At 44.2% G+C, this 13109-nt stretch overlaps 2 protein-coding genes across 2 annotated transcripts; both read left to right on the top strand.

Annotated features, from left to right (window-relative positions):
- The first annotated feature begins 5762 nt into the window (after nt 1-5762).
- LOC125530768 (noroxomaritidine synthase 1-like) lies at nt 5763-7295 on the top strand. The gene has a single exon (XM_048695167.1). The coding sequence runs from the start codon at nt 5772-5774 to the stop codon at nt 7293-7295; it is 1524 nt and encodes a 507-aa protein (XP_048551124.1). The 5' UTR covers nt 5763-5771.
- A 3744-nt stretch (nt 7296-11039) lies between these two features.
- Nucleotides 11040-12572, top strand: LOC125530766 (noroxomaritidine synthase 1-like). The gene has a single exon (XM_048695166.1). It carries the CDS (start codon nt 11049-11051, stop codon nt 12570-12572), a length of 1524 nt encoding a protein of 507 aa, XP_048551123.1. The 5' UTR covers nt 11040-11048.
- The last annotated feature ends 537 nt before the right edge of the window (nt 12573-13109 follow it).

The following is a 13109-nucleotide window of genomic DNA, read 5'->3' as shown; positions in this document are numbered from 1 at the left end:
AGCGTCGTCCACATGGCAGCGGCCAGATCTGCCATGGATGCAGCCACTTGCACCTCCTCGCCGGGTCAAGGGTCCCACGACAAGCAGCAGTAGGTCACCGAGCTTCATCTAGGGTATCGAGCGTCGGCTCCAACTCCAGCGGCCATCGGTGAGTTCCTCCTCCTGCTGCTCTCTATCTCTCTCTTCCTCTTTCTAATAATCTTCTCTTCTTTTGTAGAAGCAGTAGACGAGAGGTGCGGGCACAAGTTGGGTGGGGAAGCACCATCACCACGAACAACTTCATCCCCTCCAGGACCAGTAGCAGCCATGAATGGAGAGGACGATGATGCCGAGCAGAAGCAGCCGCCATGGCTGGAATTAATTTTTTTTTAATTCTGAATTGGTTAGTAGTAGCGAGGGGCCCTGACCCGCGCCATAACTAAATAGTAGTAGCGCGGGTGGAAACCGCGCTACTACTACTATAAGTAGCAGTAGCGCGGGTACCACCCGCGCTACTGCTAAAAGTTAGTTGTAGCGCCCTAGCAATAGCACAGGCCCCCGCACTATTGCTAGCAATTACCCCGCGCTACTACTAGGGTTTTCCCTAGTAGTGACATATCAAATTATCAAAGTACCAAACGTGAATCATATGAGCGTGATGAAAACTAGCTTAACGATAATTCCCATGTGTCCTTGGGAACACTTTCCTTTATATAAGAGTTTTTCCAGGCTTATCCTTTGCTACAAAAAGGATTGGGCCATCTTGCTGCACCTTATTTACTTTTACTACTTGTTGCTCGTTACAATATATCTTATCACAAAACTATCTGTTACCGATAATTTCAGTACTTGCAGAGAATACATTGCTGAAAACTGCTTATCATTTCCTTCTGCTCCTCGTTGGGTTCGACACTCTTACTTATCGAAAAGGCTACGATAGATCCCCTACACTTGTGGGTCATCAGTGATGCATAGCAACGAGAGGGAAGAGTGATGTCCACGTACCCTCGTAGACCGTAAGCGAAAGAGTTATCACAACGCGGTTGATGTAGTCATACGTCTTCACAATCCGACCGATCCTAGCACCGAAGGTACATCTCCTCCGCGATCTGCACACGTTCAGCTCGGAGACGTCCCGCGAACTCTAGATCTAGCTGAGTGTCGAGGGAGAGTTTCATCAGCACGGAGGCGTGATGACGGTGATGATGAAGCTACCGGCGCAGGGCTTCGCCTAAGCACTGCAACGATATAACCGAGGTGGAAATCTGTGGAGGGGGCACCGCACACGGCTAAACAATGTCAACTTGTGTGTTCTAGGGTGCCCTGCCCCCGTATATAAAGGAGCAAGAGGGGAGGCCGGCCGGCCCTTGGGGCGCACCAAGGAGGGGAGGAATCCTCCTCCTAGTAGGAGTAGGATTCATCCTTTTCCTAGTCCTACTAGGAGGGGGAAGGAAGGAGTGGGAGAGGGGAAGGAAAAGAGGGGCGCCGCCCCCCTCCTAGTCCAATTTGGACTTAAGGGGGAGGGGCGCGTGGCCTGCCCTGGCCGCCCCTCTCTCTCTCCACTAAGGCCCATCTAGGCCCATTAGTTCCCCGAGGGGTTCCGGTAACCCTCCGGCACTCCGGTTTTATCCGAAACCACCCGGAACACTTCCGGTGTCCGAATATAGCCGTCCAATATATCAATCTTTATGTCTCGACCATTTTGAGACTCCTCATCATGTCCGTGATCACATCCGGGACTCCGAACTACCTTCGGTACATCAAAACACATAAACTGATAATACCGATCGGCACCGAATGTTAAGCGTGCGGACCCTACGGGTTATAGAACTATGTAGACATGACCGAGACTCATCTTTGGTCAATAACCAATAGCAGAACCTGGATGCTCATATTGGTTCCTACATATTCTACGAAGATCTTTACCAGTTAAACCGCACAACAACATACGTTGTTCCCTTTGTCATCGGTATGTTACTTGCCCGAGATTTGATCGTCAACTAACTCATTAGTTGCATTGCTTGCAAGGCTTATAGTGATGTGCATTACCGAGAGGGCCCAGAGATACCTCTCCGTTACACGAAGTGACAAATCCTAATCTCGATCTATGCCAACTCAACAAACACCATCGGAGACACCTGTAGAGCATCTTTATAGTCACCTAGTTACGTTGTGATGTTTGATAGCACACTAAGTGTTCCTCTGGTATTCGGGAGTTGCATAATCTCATAGTTATGAAGAAAGCAATAGCAACAAACTAAACGATCATCGTGCTAAGCTAACGGATGGGTCAATAGCAACAAACTAAACGATCATCGTGCTAAGCTAACGAATGGGTCAAGTCAATCACATCATTCTCTAATGATGTGATCCCGTTAATCAAATGACAACTCATGTCTATGGTTAGGAAACATAACCATCATTGATTCAACGAGCTAGTCAAGTAGAGGCATACTAGTGACACTTTGTTTGTCCATGTATTCACACATGTACTAAGTTTCCGGTTAATACAGTTCTAGCATGAATAATAAACATTTATCATGATATAAGGAAATATAAATAACAACTTTATTATTGCCTTTAGGGCATATTTCCTTCAGTAACAATGATGAAAGAAAGTTTGATGGGATGTTGCAGTCCGTGTACAGAATGCGTGTATTGGCAATCCTATCATGGGGAAGAACTATCCAGCCCTTGATGGAACCCCTGAAGTTGAGGATGCCCTCCTTCGCCTTCTCCGACTCCTCTTGGATACTCATCATCATCATCATCATCATCATCATCATTTTAGCATCTTCACCATCTGAATGTGAAAAAATGATGAACTCGTTGGATATGAATTCATCAAGCTCATCGTTTCCATAGCCATGATTCCACGGCTAATCCATTGGTGACCTACAAGTAATGACCAAAAGAATAAATAGATTGGCTAGGACATTTCATCAAACACGTAGAGCATGAGGTGAAAATATGTAGGAGACGTACGGGGGCGGCGTCCGATGGCGGCATGGTCGGCGGCGGTGTGGGTTGGGGAGTCCGGTGGCGAAGCCTTGGGTTGGGGATGGTGGCGGAGCACCGATAGCGGCGGAAGTCCGGTGGCGGCCGTGCGGAGAAGGGTGAATAGAGAAGAGGAGATAGCTTCTTGGACAAGGAGCGGGAGGCGGATATGAGTGAACTAGGGCGGGCCCTAGCGGTCAGTCTAACGCGATGATCATGTCCGGGAGTCCCTATATCCACCCCGGATTTGGGCTTGACATGGGGAGTGCCGATCAATCCGGGAGTTCGGGTCGGGTAAGGGGAGGCCGGTTGGGTGGCACTTTTTTTATCCGGGCACTGACCGGACAGTCCATCCGGGCGTTTGGGGCGGGTAAAGGAGGTCCAGTTGTAGATGCATGCTCTTACAAACTAAGGCTTGTGCATATTTCTAGGCCATTAATTTCACCAACTAAAAAAAAGTTGTATGTCACACAAAAAATGTGTGTGTGTGTGTGTGTGTGAACTCATGCCTTACAACATACTTCCCATATTCTAGTTTAAACTGTGTGTATCATAGCTTGCCACAGAACTAGTTAAGGGTCGCTAAACTTTTAACGGTTTAAAAGTTATCAAAAAATATGAAATAAATATGGGAGCATCTCTCTAATGTAATAAGATGATCCAACGGAGGGATTGTCAAAATATGCATCTATGTGTCCTCGGCAAAAATAATAAGCATTTCAGCTCACTGCGACATAAATATATACTGAACTATTTTTTTTTGTCCAGGACACATACAGTCGTATTTTTTTAATCTCTTCGTTGGATCATGTTATATATATAGTTCTTTTACCGCACCGCTGCTACTTGAAAGAGCGAGTGAAACTGTGAACCCCAGTCCATTTTCCTACATAAGAAACACATTCCAATATTGTTTACACCTTGTTTTTATTGTAAGGTATTACTTTTTACGAAAATATAAGAAATATTTCTTGTGCAAATTTCCGAGAATGAATGACTGTCATGGTATTCTGGGCCAAAAAAAATTGACATTATATAAAAGTTACTATTCATGCTTTTTACATGCAATTTTGTTCTCTTGGCTCTGGAGTCAATCGAAGTTATTCCATCGCGGAACTTTTAACATGAGTGTAATACCTGATTACCACTTGGCATGAGTGGTCAGCTATATCCAAAACGAAGAGTGTAATACCTGATCATGTTTGACTCCAAAAAGTTCTAGGATCTTTTAGAATTTTTGAATTTTTGAAATTATTTTTCTAACTCAGGTCCATTGGCACCTGAGACCCACTGATATTAGGCCTTTCCCATTATATAACCTCTTAGCACGTTATCATGGGAACTATAAAAGTTTAAGACACAACTAGACCAAGACATTGTTTCTTAGGGGTTGTAATCAGGCTAGCAACGTTTTTTGCCTATGGCGACGTGCAAGATTTGTATGTTAGCTAAGCTACAACCTCCCTCTCTTTCTTCATTTACTACGATGCCATCAGCAAAATATCAAAACTGTGCTACTCTAAGTAAAAACACATATGATTTATTATATTGATTATGTACAGTTGTAACAATATTTATTGAGTATAAGTAGAGTAGTTAAATGGAAAATGTTTTGAATATTGTACTAGGTCTTTTCGTATACATGATTGCACGTTGAGGTGGGTCGTCTTATCTCATTCATAATTGTATGATAAGGTGGTATTGCTTGCATGTTGAGATAAATGAGTTAGCGAGGAACTGAGGATAACCCTCTTAGGTATATATAGGATGTCGCGTAAAATGAACGTGAAATTCCACCTCTTGTTCGACCAATGGCCGGCCTTTGTTATATATTCTTAACAAGATTCGCAGAGCCATCATACTGTAACCATCCAAATTTAAATCTGAATGGACATCATGATATAGGTGTGATATATATGCTCGCTGCCCATGCCAAGGAAGAAGAAGAAGAAGAAGAAGCAGAATGACACATTGGCTACCAGAGACGTAGAATTAAGTAATTAAGCAGTGAGAAGGCTACCTGTTTGATCCTACATAGAAGTGCGTTTGCTTCTGCAGTTGCTCAACACTACTGCTAATGTGTGTTCTAGAAGAAGAATAGGGGGTATGAAATCCAATGCAGTCCTCTGATCCTACGCATGCATGGGACGTGCTGAACAATCACTCATCGATCGCTGATCACCGGTCTCTCCCATCTCCTGCCGTACGTACGTGTGCTGCAAATTACTTGAGCCAGCCAGCCACACGGTACTGCTGTTATAAATCCTCCTCACAAGACGATGACCCTGCACGTTCATATATTGTGGCGATCGATCAAGAGTGTACTTTTATCGGCGATGGGATCAAAGAGTGTACTTGATCGAGACTGTTGTGTGGCGACTGAGGCTAATAAACTGAGCTGGATCTGCACTTAACCATTTATCCCCAAATCTGCCAATTGCCACCTGCTTTTGAGCCCAATGAAGTGTAGTTATGTAGTTATGTTGACACGTATCAAGTACTGCCTGACTCAAGTATAGCCCGATGAGCTAAGTAAGGATTGATCCAATTCGGAATGAAAGTTATCAAGTACTGCACTTCACATACTTATTGCCAAATCTGCCAACTGTCACCTCCTTTTGAGCCCAATGAATTGGAGTTATGTTGACGCTAACTGAGAATAGTAGCAGGTATAGTACCAATGGACTGAGGCAGTATCACTATGATGGAGAGGGAAGGCGTCTATATATGGAGCCACAACCCTGCTAATTGAAGAATAAATCTAACTAGCAACATATAGAACACTACTGATAACAATGTCAATTATGTTCATCTCCACACTGCTCGTTCTACTTGTTCCAGTTTGCTTGTATCTCAGGGCTAGTTGTAGGTCAAAGAACCCACCAGTGCTTCCCACAAACTGGCCAATGCTGCACATGTTCCCTTCCTTCATAGCCAACCTCCACAACTTGTATGACTATTACACCCTGGTCCTCGCCAGATCAGGCCACAACTTCAGGGTGCATGGACCACCTGGGACCGGGATGCGCTTCTTCATCACATGCGACCCTGCGAACGCCCGGCACATCTTGACGACGAACCATGCCAACTTCCCCAAGGGCACAGAATTCGCCGATATCTTCGACATCATGGGTGGCAGCCTCTTCACCATTGATGGTGAGCCGTGCCGCCGACAACGCGCGAAAGCCAAGAGCATCCTCAGCAGCCCTAGGATCATTTCCAGTATGGCGGCCTACCTCTATGGAAAGGTGGAGAACAACCTCCTCCCATTGTTCACCCGGATGGCGATCACTGACACTTCATTCGACATGCATGAATTGATGTCGAGGCTTATGTTTGACCTGGCTGCTATGCCTCTCTTCGGTGTGGATCCTGGCCTCCTATCCTTAGACATGCCGCCCATGGACGCAGCGGTTGCCCTGGACACGGTGATGGAGGTGGGCTTTTTTAGGCTCATGATGCCAGCTTATTGCTGGAAGTCGATGAGGTGGCTAAACATCGGCCCTGAGAGTAAGCTTGACACGGCACGCATGGTGCTGCGAGAGATCATTGGGGAGATGATGCAAAAGAGGAAGATCACCACATGTCGTTTTGGACATGGCAAGGAACAAGAGAGTGTGGATATTATTTCTTCCTTCCTCGAAGACCCAGACTACACCAATGTTGACTTGCTCCGTGCGATTATCATTAGCTACATGCTCGCTGCGAGGGACACAATTGCAACAACCCTAACATGGATCTTCTACAACCTCGCCCAAAATCCAAACATCGTGTCAATCATCCGCGACGAACTTTCACCCATTGCATCACACAAAGTAGCATTAGGGGTGTCTACCCCGGTGATCTTTGAGCCAGACGAGACCAGATCTCTAGTATATTTGACAGCCACCTTGTACGAGACTCTTAGACTTTACCCACCGGCACCTGTTTTGCTCAAGAAGGTGGCCGTAGATGACATCATGCCGAGTGGCCATGAGGTGCATGCCGGTGACACCATTTTTGTTTCTGTCCATTCCATGGGGAGAATGGAGGGTGTGTGGGGTAAAGACTGCCTCGACTATAACCCACATAGGTGGCTCTCAGATGATGGCAACAACCTGAGATACATACCATCTCACAAGTTCTTGGCCTTCAACTCTGGCCCGAGGATGTGCCTCGGCAAGGACATTGCACTTATGCAAATGAAGACTGTCATTGCTACAGCTGTGTGGAACTTCGATGTGAAGGTGGTGGAAGGGCAAAGCATCCAGCCTAAGCCGTCCATTATACTGGAGATGAAAAATGGGCTCATTGTTAAGTTGAAGAAGCGAGAAATGTAATAGACTCTCGTTGTATGTAAATGTACTTGCCGACCAGTAGGACAGTTTTACACTGCCCATAACCACATTATAGTCGAATAATAAAGGCATGCATGCGTCAAAATTTGTATTTCTTTTACGAAAAACAACCAATGTACTACCATTTTTTACTCGTGTTGTATGAGACACGGTATAGAAGCATCGAGACATGGTGTTTCCTCCATATTGTATGCGACTATCTACATGTGACATGTTGCTGGTACTTGGAAGTGCCCCAACCAGCTCAAAGTTGCATGTACGGGTGCCTAGTAGAATAACGGAACCAATTGATCGGTGAAAGAACAGTCTTCCTTCAGATCTTGGCTGGTAACTAATACACGGAAAAGTATCTAGTGCTCCCAGGCCTAGGGTGCTCCCGGTGCTCCGATGCAAAAAACATTTTTTAAAATGTTCAAAAAATTCTGAAAAAAATGCAGCACTTATGTTATGTACAAAAATTTGTCATTTTTGTATCTCGAGCAATGTTTCGAATTTTGATTTGAAATTTTGTGACAAGAGACATCGATGTTCCGTCGATGTGCTGCATTTTTTTCAGAATTTTTTGAACATTTTAAAAATGTTTTTCGGACATTTGGCGCTCCGGGGCCACCCCAAGCCTGGGAGCACCCCAAGGTGTTGGAAGAATTGATTGCGATCGCTGTAAGCGTTAGACATCCTTGCTTGGGTATGTATAGTGAGGCCAAACATCTCTCTAAGCGCTCACCGTTTTTCTTTCTCTTTGTGTGAAGCGGGTCACGAAAGGAAAGAAACCGCTCAGGATCTACTTGACTCCATTTAAGGAATGATTTGGCAGTGGATAGCAATAGGAAACCTTGTCGCTGCCAATATGGTGTATTAGTCTCTTTCCAAGCGTAGCATAGCAGTCACAGAGTTGCTGTTTTGAATCAGAGTCGATCCGAAAGTTTTGATTTGTGGTGTTTCAGTTGGAGAACATTTTGTTGAAATCGGACGGCAGGGTAAAGAAACACACAGGGTTGCATGACCATGATGATAGCAGCTTCCTCTATTTATCCCTGGTGATAAAACTGATACAGTTGTGGACAATGCTCCTTGAAAATCATAATGCCTATTAGGGGAACAAACAAACGAGTATGTTGCAACTTTTCTTAAAAGAAACTACACTAATCTACTTCGAGGTAACGGCACAACATAAACGTGTTCAGCAGTAACGCTGGAAATTTGAATGGCCTTTCAAGCAACAGTTGCTACAACAATAATCTTACTACTCCCTCCGTCCCATAATATAAGAACGTTTTTGCCACTTGTGTAGTGTCAAAAACATTCTTATATTATGGGACGGAGGAAGTAGTAATTAACAACTTATGTTTGTTCAGTAGAAAGAAAAAAAGAAATTCAGCACTGTGCTACCCTTTCCCTTTCTCGCTTCATGAACCTCTATTCGGACCGACTGTTGTGTTTCTATTATGCCTTACAACATACTTCCCATATTCTAGTTTAAACTGTGTGTATCATAGCTTGCCACAGAACTAGTTAAGGGTCGCTAAACTTTTAACGGTTTAAAAGTTATCAAAAAATATGAAATAAATATGGGAGCATCTCTCTAATGTAATAAGATGATCCAACGGAGGGATTGTCAAAATATGCATCTATGTGTCCTCGGCAAAAATAATAAGCATTTCAGCTCACTGCGACATAAATATATACTGAACTATTTTTTTTTGTCCAGGACACATACAGTCGTATTTTTTTAATCTCTTCGTTGGATCATGTTATATATATAGTTCTTTTACCGCACCGCTGCTACTTGAAAGAGCGAGTGAAACTGTGAACCCCAGTCCATTTTCCTACATAAGAAACACATTCCAATATTGTTTACACCTTGTTTTTATTGTAAGGTATTACTTTTTACGAAAATATAAGAAATATTTCTTGTGCAAATTTCCGAGAATGAATGACTGTCATGGTATTCTGGGCCAAAAAAAATTGACATTATATAAAAGTTACTATTCATGCTTTTTACATGCAATTTTGTTCTCTTGGCTCTGGAGTCAATCGAAGTTATTCCATCGCGGAACTTTTAACATGAGTGTAATACCTGATTACCACTTGGCATGAGTGGTCAGCTATATCCAAAACGAAGAGTGTAATACCTGATCATGTTTGACTCCAAAAAGTTCTAGGATCTTTTAGAATTTTTGAATTTTTGAAATTATTTTTCTAACTCAGGTCCATTGGCACCTGAGACCCACTGATATTAGGCCTTTCCCATTATATAACCTCTTAGCACGTTATCATGGGAACTATAAAAGTTTAAGACACAACTAGACCAAGACATTGTTTCTTAGGGGTTGTAATCAGGCTAGCAACGTTTTTTGCCTATGGCGACGTGCAAGATTTGTATGTTAGCTAAGCTACAACCTCCCTCTCTTTCTTCATTTACTACGATGCCATCAGCAAAATATCAAAACTGTGCTACTCTAAGTAAAAACACATATGATTTATTATATTGATTATGTACAGTTGTAACAATATTTATTGAGTATAAGTAGAGTAGTTAAATGGAAAATGTTTTGAATATTGTACTAGGTCTTTTCGTATACATGATTGCACGTTGAGGTGGGTCGTCTTATCTCATTCATAATTGTATGATAAGGTGGTATTGCTTGCATGTTGAGATAAATGAGTTAGCGAGGAACTGAGGATAACCCTCTTAGGTATATATAGGATGTCGCGTAAAATGAACGTGAAATTCCACCTCTTGTTCGACCAATGGCCGGCCTTTGTTATATATTCTTAACAAGATTCGCAGAGCCATCATACTGTAACCATCCAAATTTAAATCTGAATGGACATCATGATATAGGTGTGATATATATGCTCGCTGCCCATGCCAAGGAAGAAGAAGAAGAAGAAGAAGCAGAATGACACATTGGCTACCAGAGACGTAGAATTAAGTAATTAAGCAGTGAGAAGGCTACCTGTTTGATCCTACATAGAAGTGCGTTTGCTTCTGCAGTTGCTCAACACTACTGCTAATGTGTGTTCTAGAAGAAGAATAGGGGGTATGAAATCCAATGCAGTCCTCTGATCCTACGCATGCATGGGACGTGCTGAACAATCACTCATCGATCGCTGATCACCGGTCTCTCCCATCTCCTGCCGTACGTACGTGTGCTGCAAATTACTTGAGCCAGCCAGCCACACGGTACTGCTGTTATAAATCCTCCTCACAAGACGATGACCCTGCACGTTCATATATTGTGGCGATCGATCAAGAGTGTACTTTTATCGGCGATGGGATCAAAGAGTGTACTTGATCGAGACTGTTGTGTGGCGACTGAGGCTAATAAACTGAGCTGGATCTGCACTTAACCATTTATCCCCAAATCTGCCAATTGCCACCTGCTTTTGAGCCCAATGAAGTGTAGTTATGTAGTTATGTTGACACGTATCAAGTACTGCCTGACTCAAGTATAGCCCGATGAGCTAAGTAAGGATTGATCCAATTCGGAATGAAAGTTATCAAGTACTGCACTTCACATACTTATTGCCAAATCTGCCAACTGTCACCTCCTTTTGAGCCCAATGAATTGGAGTTATGTTGACGCTAACTGAGAATAGTAGCAGGTATAGTACCAATGGACTGAGGCAGTATCACTATGATGGAGAGGGAAGGCGTCTATATATGGAGCCACAACCCTGCTAATTGAAGAATAAATCTAACTAGCAACATATAGAACACTACTGATAACAATGTCAATTATGTTCATCTCCACACTGCTCGTTCTACTTGTTCCAGTTTGCTTGTATCTCAGGGCTAGTTGTAGGTCAAAGAACCCACCAGTGCTTCCCACAAACTGGCCAATGCTGCACATGTTCCCTTCCTTCATAGCCAACCTCCACAACTTGTATGACTATTACACCCTGGTCCTCGCCAGATCAGGCCACAACTTCAGGGTGCATGGACCACCTGGGACCGGGATGCGCTTCTTCATCACATGCGACCCTGCGAACGCCCGGCACATCTTGACGACGAACCATGCCAACTTCCCCAAGGGCACAGAATTCGCCGATATCTTCGACATCATGGGTGGCAGCCTCTTCACCATTGATGGTGAGCCGTGCCGCCGACAACGCGCGAAAGCCAAGAGCATCCTCAGCAGCCCTAGGATCATTTCCAGTATGGCGGCCTACCTCTATGGAAAGGTGGAGAACAACCTCCTCCCATTGTTCACCCGGATGGCGATCACTGACACTTCATTCGACATGCATGAATTGATGTCGAGGCTTATGTTTGACCTGGCTGCTATGCCTCTCTTCGGTGTGGATCCTGGCCTCCTATCCTTAGACATGCCGCCCATGGACGCAGCGGTTGCCCTGGACACGGTGATGGAGGTGGGCTTTTTTAGGCTCATGATGCCAGCTTATTGCTGGAAGTCGATGAGGTGGCTAAACATCGGCCCTGAGAGTAAGCTTGACACGGCACGCATGGTGCTGCGAGAGATCATTGGGGAGATGATGCAAAAGAGGAAGATCACCACATGTCGTTTTGGACATGGCAAGGAACAAGAGAGTGTGGATATTATTTCTTCCTTCCTCGAAGACCCAGACTACACCAATGTTGACTTGCTCCGTGCGATTATCATTAGCTACATGCTCGCTGCGAGGGACACAATTGCAACAACCCTAACATGGATCTTCTACAACCTCGCCCAAAATCCAAACATCGTGTCAATCATCCGCGACGAACTTTCACCCATTGCATCACACAAAGTAGCATTAGGGGTGTCTACCCCGGTGATCTTTGAGCCAGACGAGACCAGATCTCTAGTATATTTGACAGCCACCTTGTACGAGACTCTTAGACTTTACCCACCGGCACCTGTTTTGCTCAAGAAGGTGGCCGTAGATGACATCATGCCGAGTGGCCATGAGGTGCATGCCGGTGACACCATTTTTGTTTCTGTCCATTCCATGGGGAGAATGGAGGGTGTGTGGGGTAAAGACTGCCTCGACTATAACCCACATAGGTGGCTCTCAGATGATGGCAACAACCTGAGATACATACCATCTCACAAGTTCTTGGCCTTCAACTCTGGCCCGAGGATGTGCCTCGGCAAGGACATTGCACTTATGCAAATGAAGACTGTCATTGCTACAGCTGTGTGGAACTTCGATGTGAAGGTGGTGGAAGGGCAAAGCATCCAGCCTAAGCCGTCCATTATACTGGAGATGAAAAATGGGCTCATTGTTAAGTTGAAGAAGCGAGAAATGTAATAGACTCTCGTTGTATGTAAATGTACTTGCCGACCAGTAGGACAGTTTTACACTGCCCATAACCACATTATAGTCGAATAATAAAGGCATGCATGCGTCAAAATTTGTATTTCTTTTACGAAAAACAACCAATGTACTACCATTTTTTACTCGTGTTGTATGAGACACGGTATAGAAGCATCGAGACATGGTGTTTCCTCCATATTGTATGCGACTATCTACATGTGACATGTTGCTGGTACTTGGAAGTGCCCCAACCAGCTCAAAGTTGCATGTACGGGTGCCTAGTAGAATAACGGAACCAATTGATCGGTGAAAGAACAGTCTTCCTTCAGATCTTGGCTGGTAACTAATACACGGAAAAGTATCTAGTGCTCCCAGGCCTAGGGTGCTCCCGGTGCTCCGATGCAAAAAACATTTTTTAAAATGTTCTAAAAATTCTGAAAAAAATGCAGCACTTATGTTATGTACAAAAATTTGTCATTTTTGTATCTCGAGCAATGTTTCGAATTTTGATTTGAAATTTTGTGACAAGAG

The sequence above is a fragment of the Triticum urartu genome, unplaced genomic scaffold, assembly GCF_003073215.2.
Source record: "Triticum urartu cultivar G1812 unplaced genomic scaffold, Tu2.1 TuUngrouped_contig_6546, whole genome shotgun sequence".
NCBI classification, from domain to species: Eukaryota; Viridiplantae; Streptophyta; class Magnoliopsida; order Poales; family Poaceae; genus Triticum; species Triticum urartu.
Note: the sequence above shows the minus strand (reverse complement) of the source record. Positions and strands in the feature narration are given on the sequence as shown.

Coding starts and splice junctions, on each gene's coding strand:
- LOC125530766 (XM_048695166.1), top strand. CDS start 11,049: ATGTCAATTATGTTCATCTCCACACTGCTCGTTCTACTTGTTCCAGTT.
- LOC125530768 (XM_048695167.1), top strand. CDS start 5,772: ATGTCAATTATGTTCATCTCCACACTGCTCGTTCTACTTGTTCCAGTT.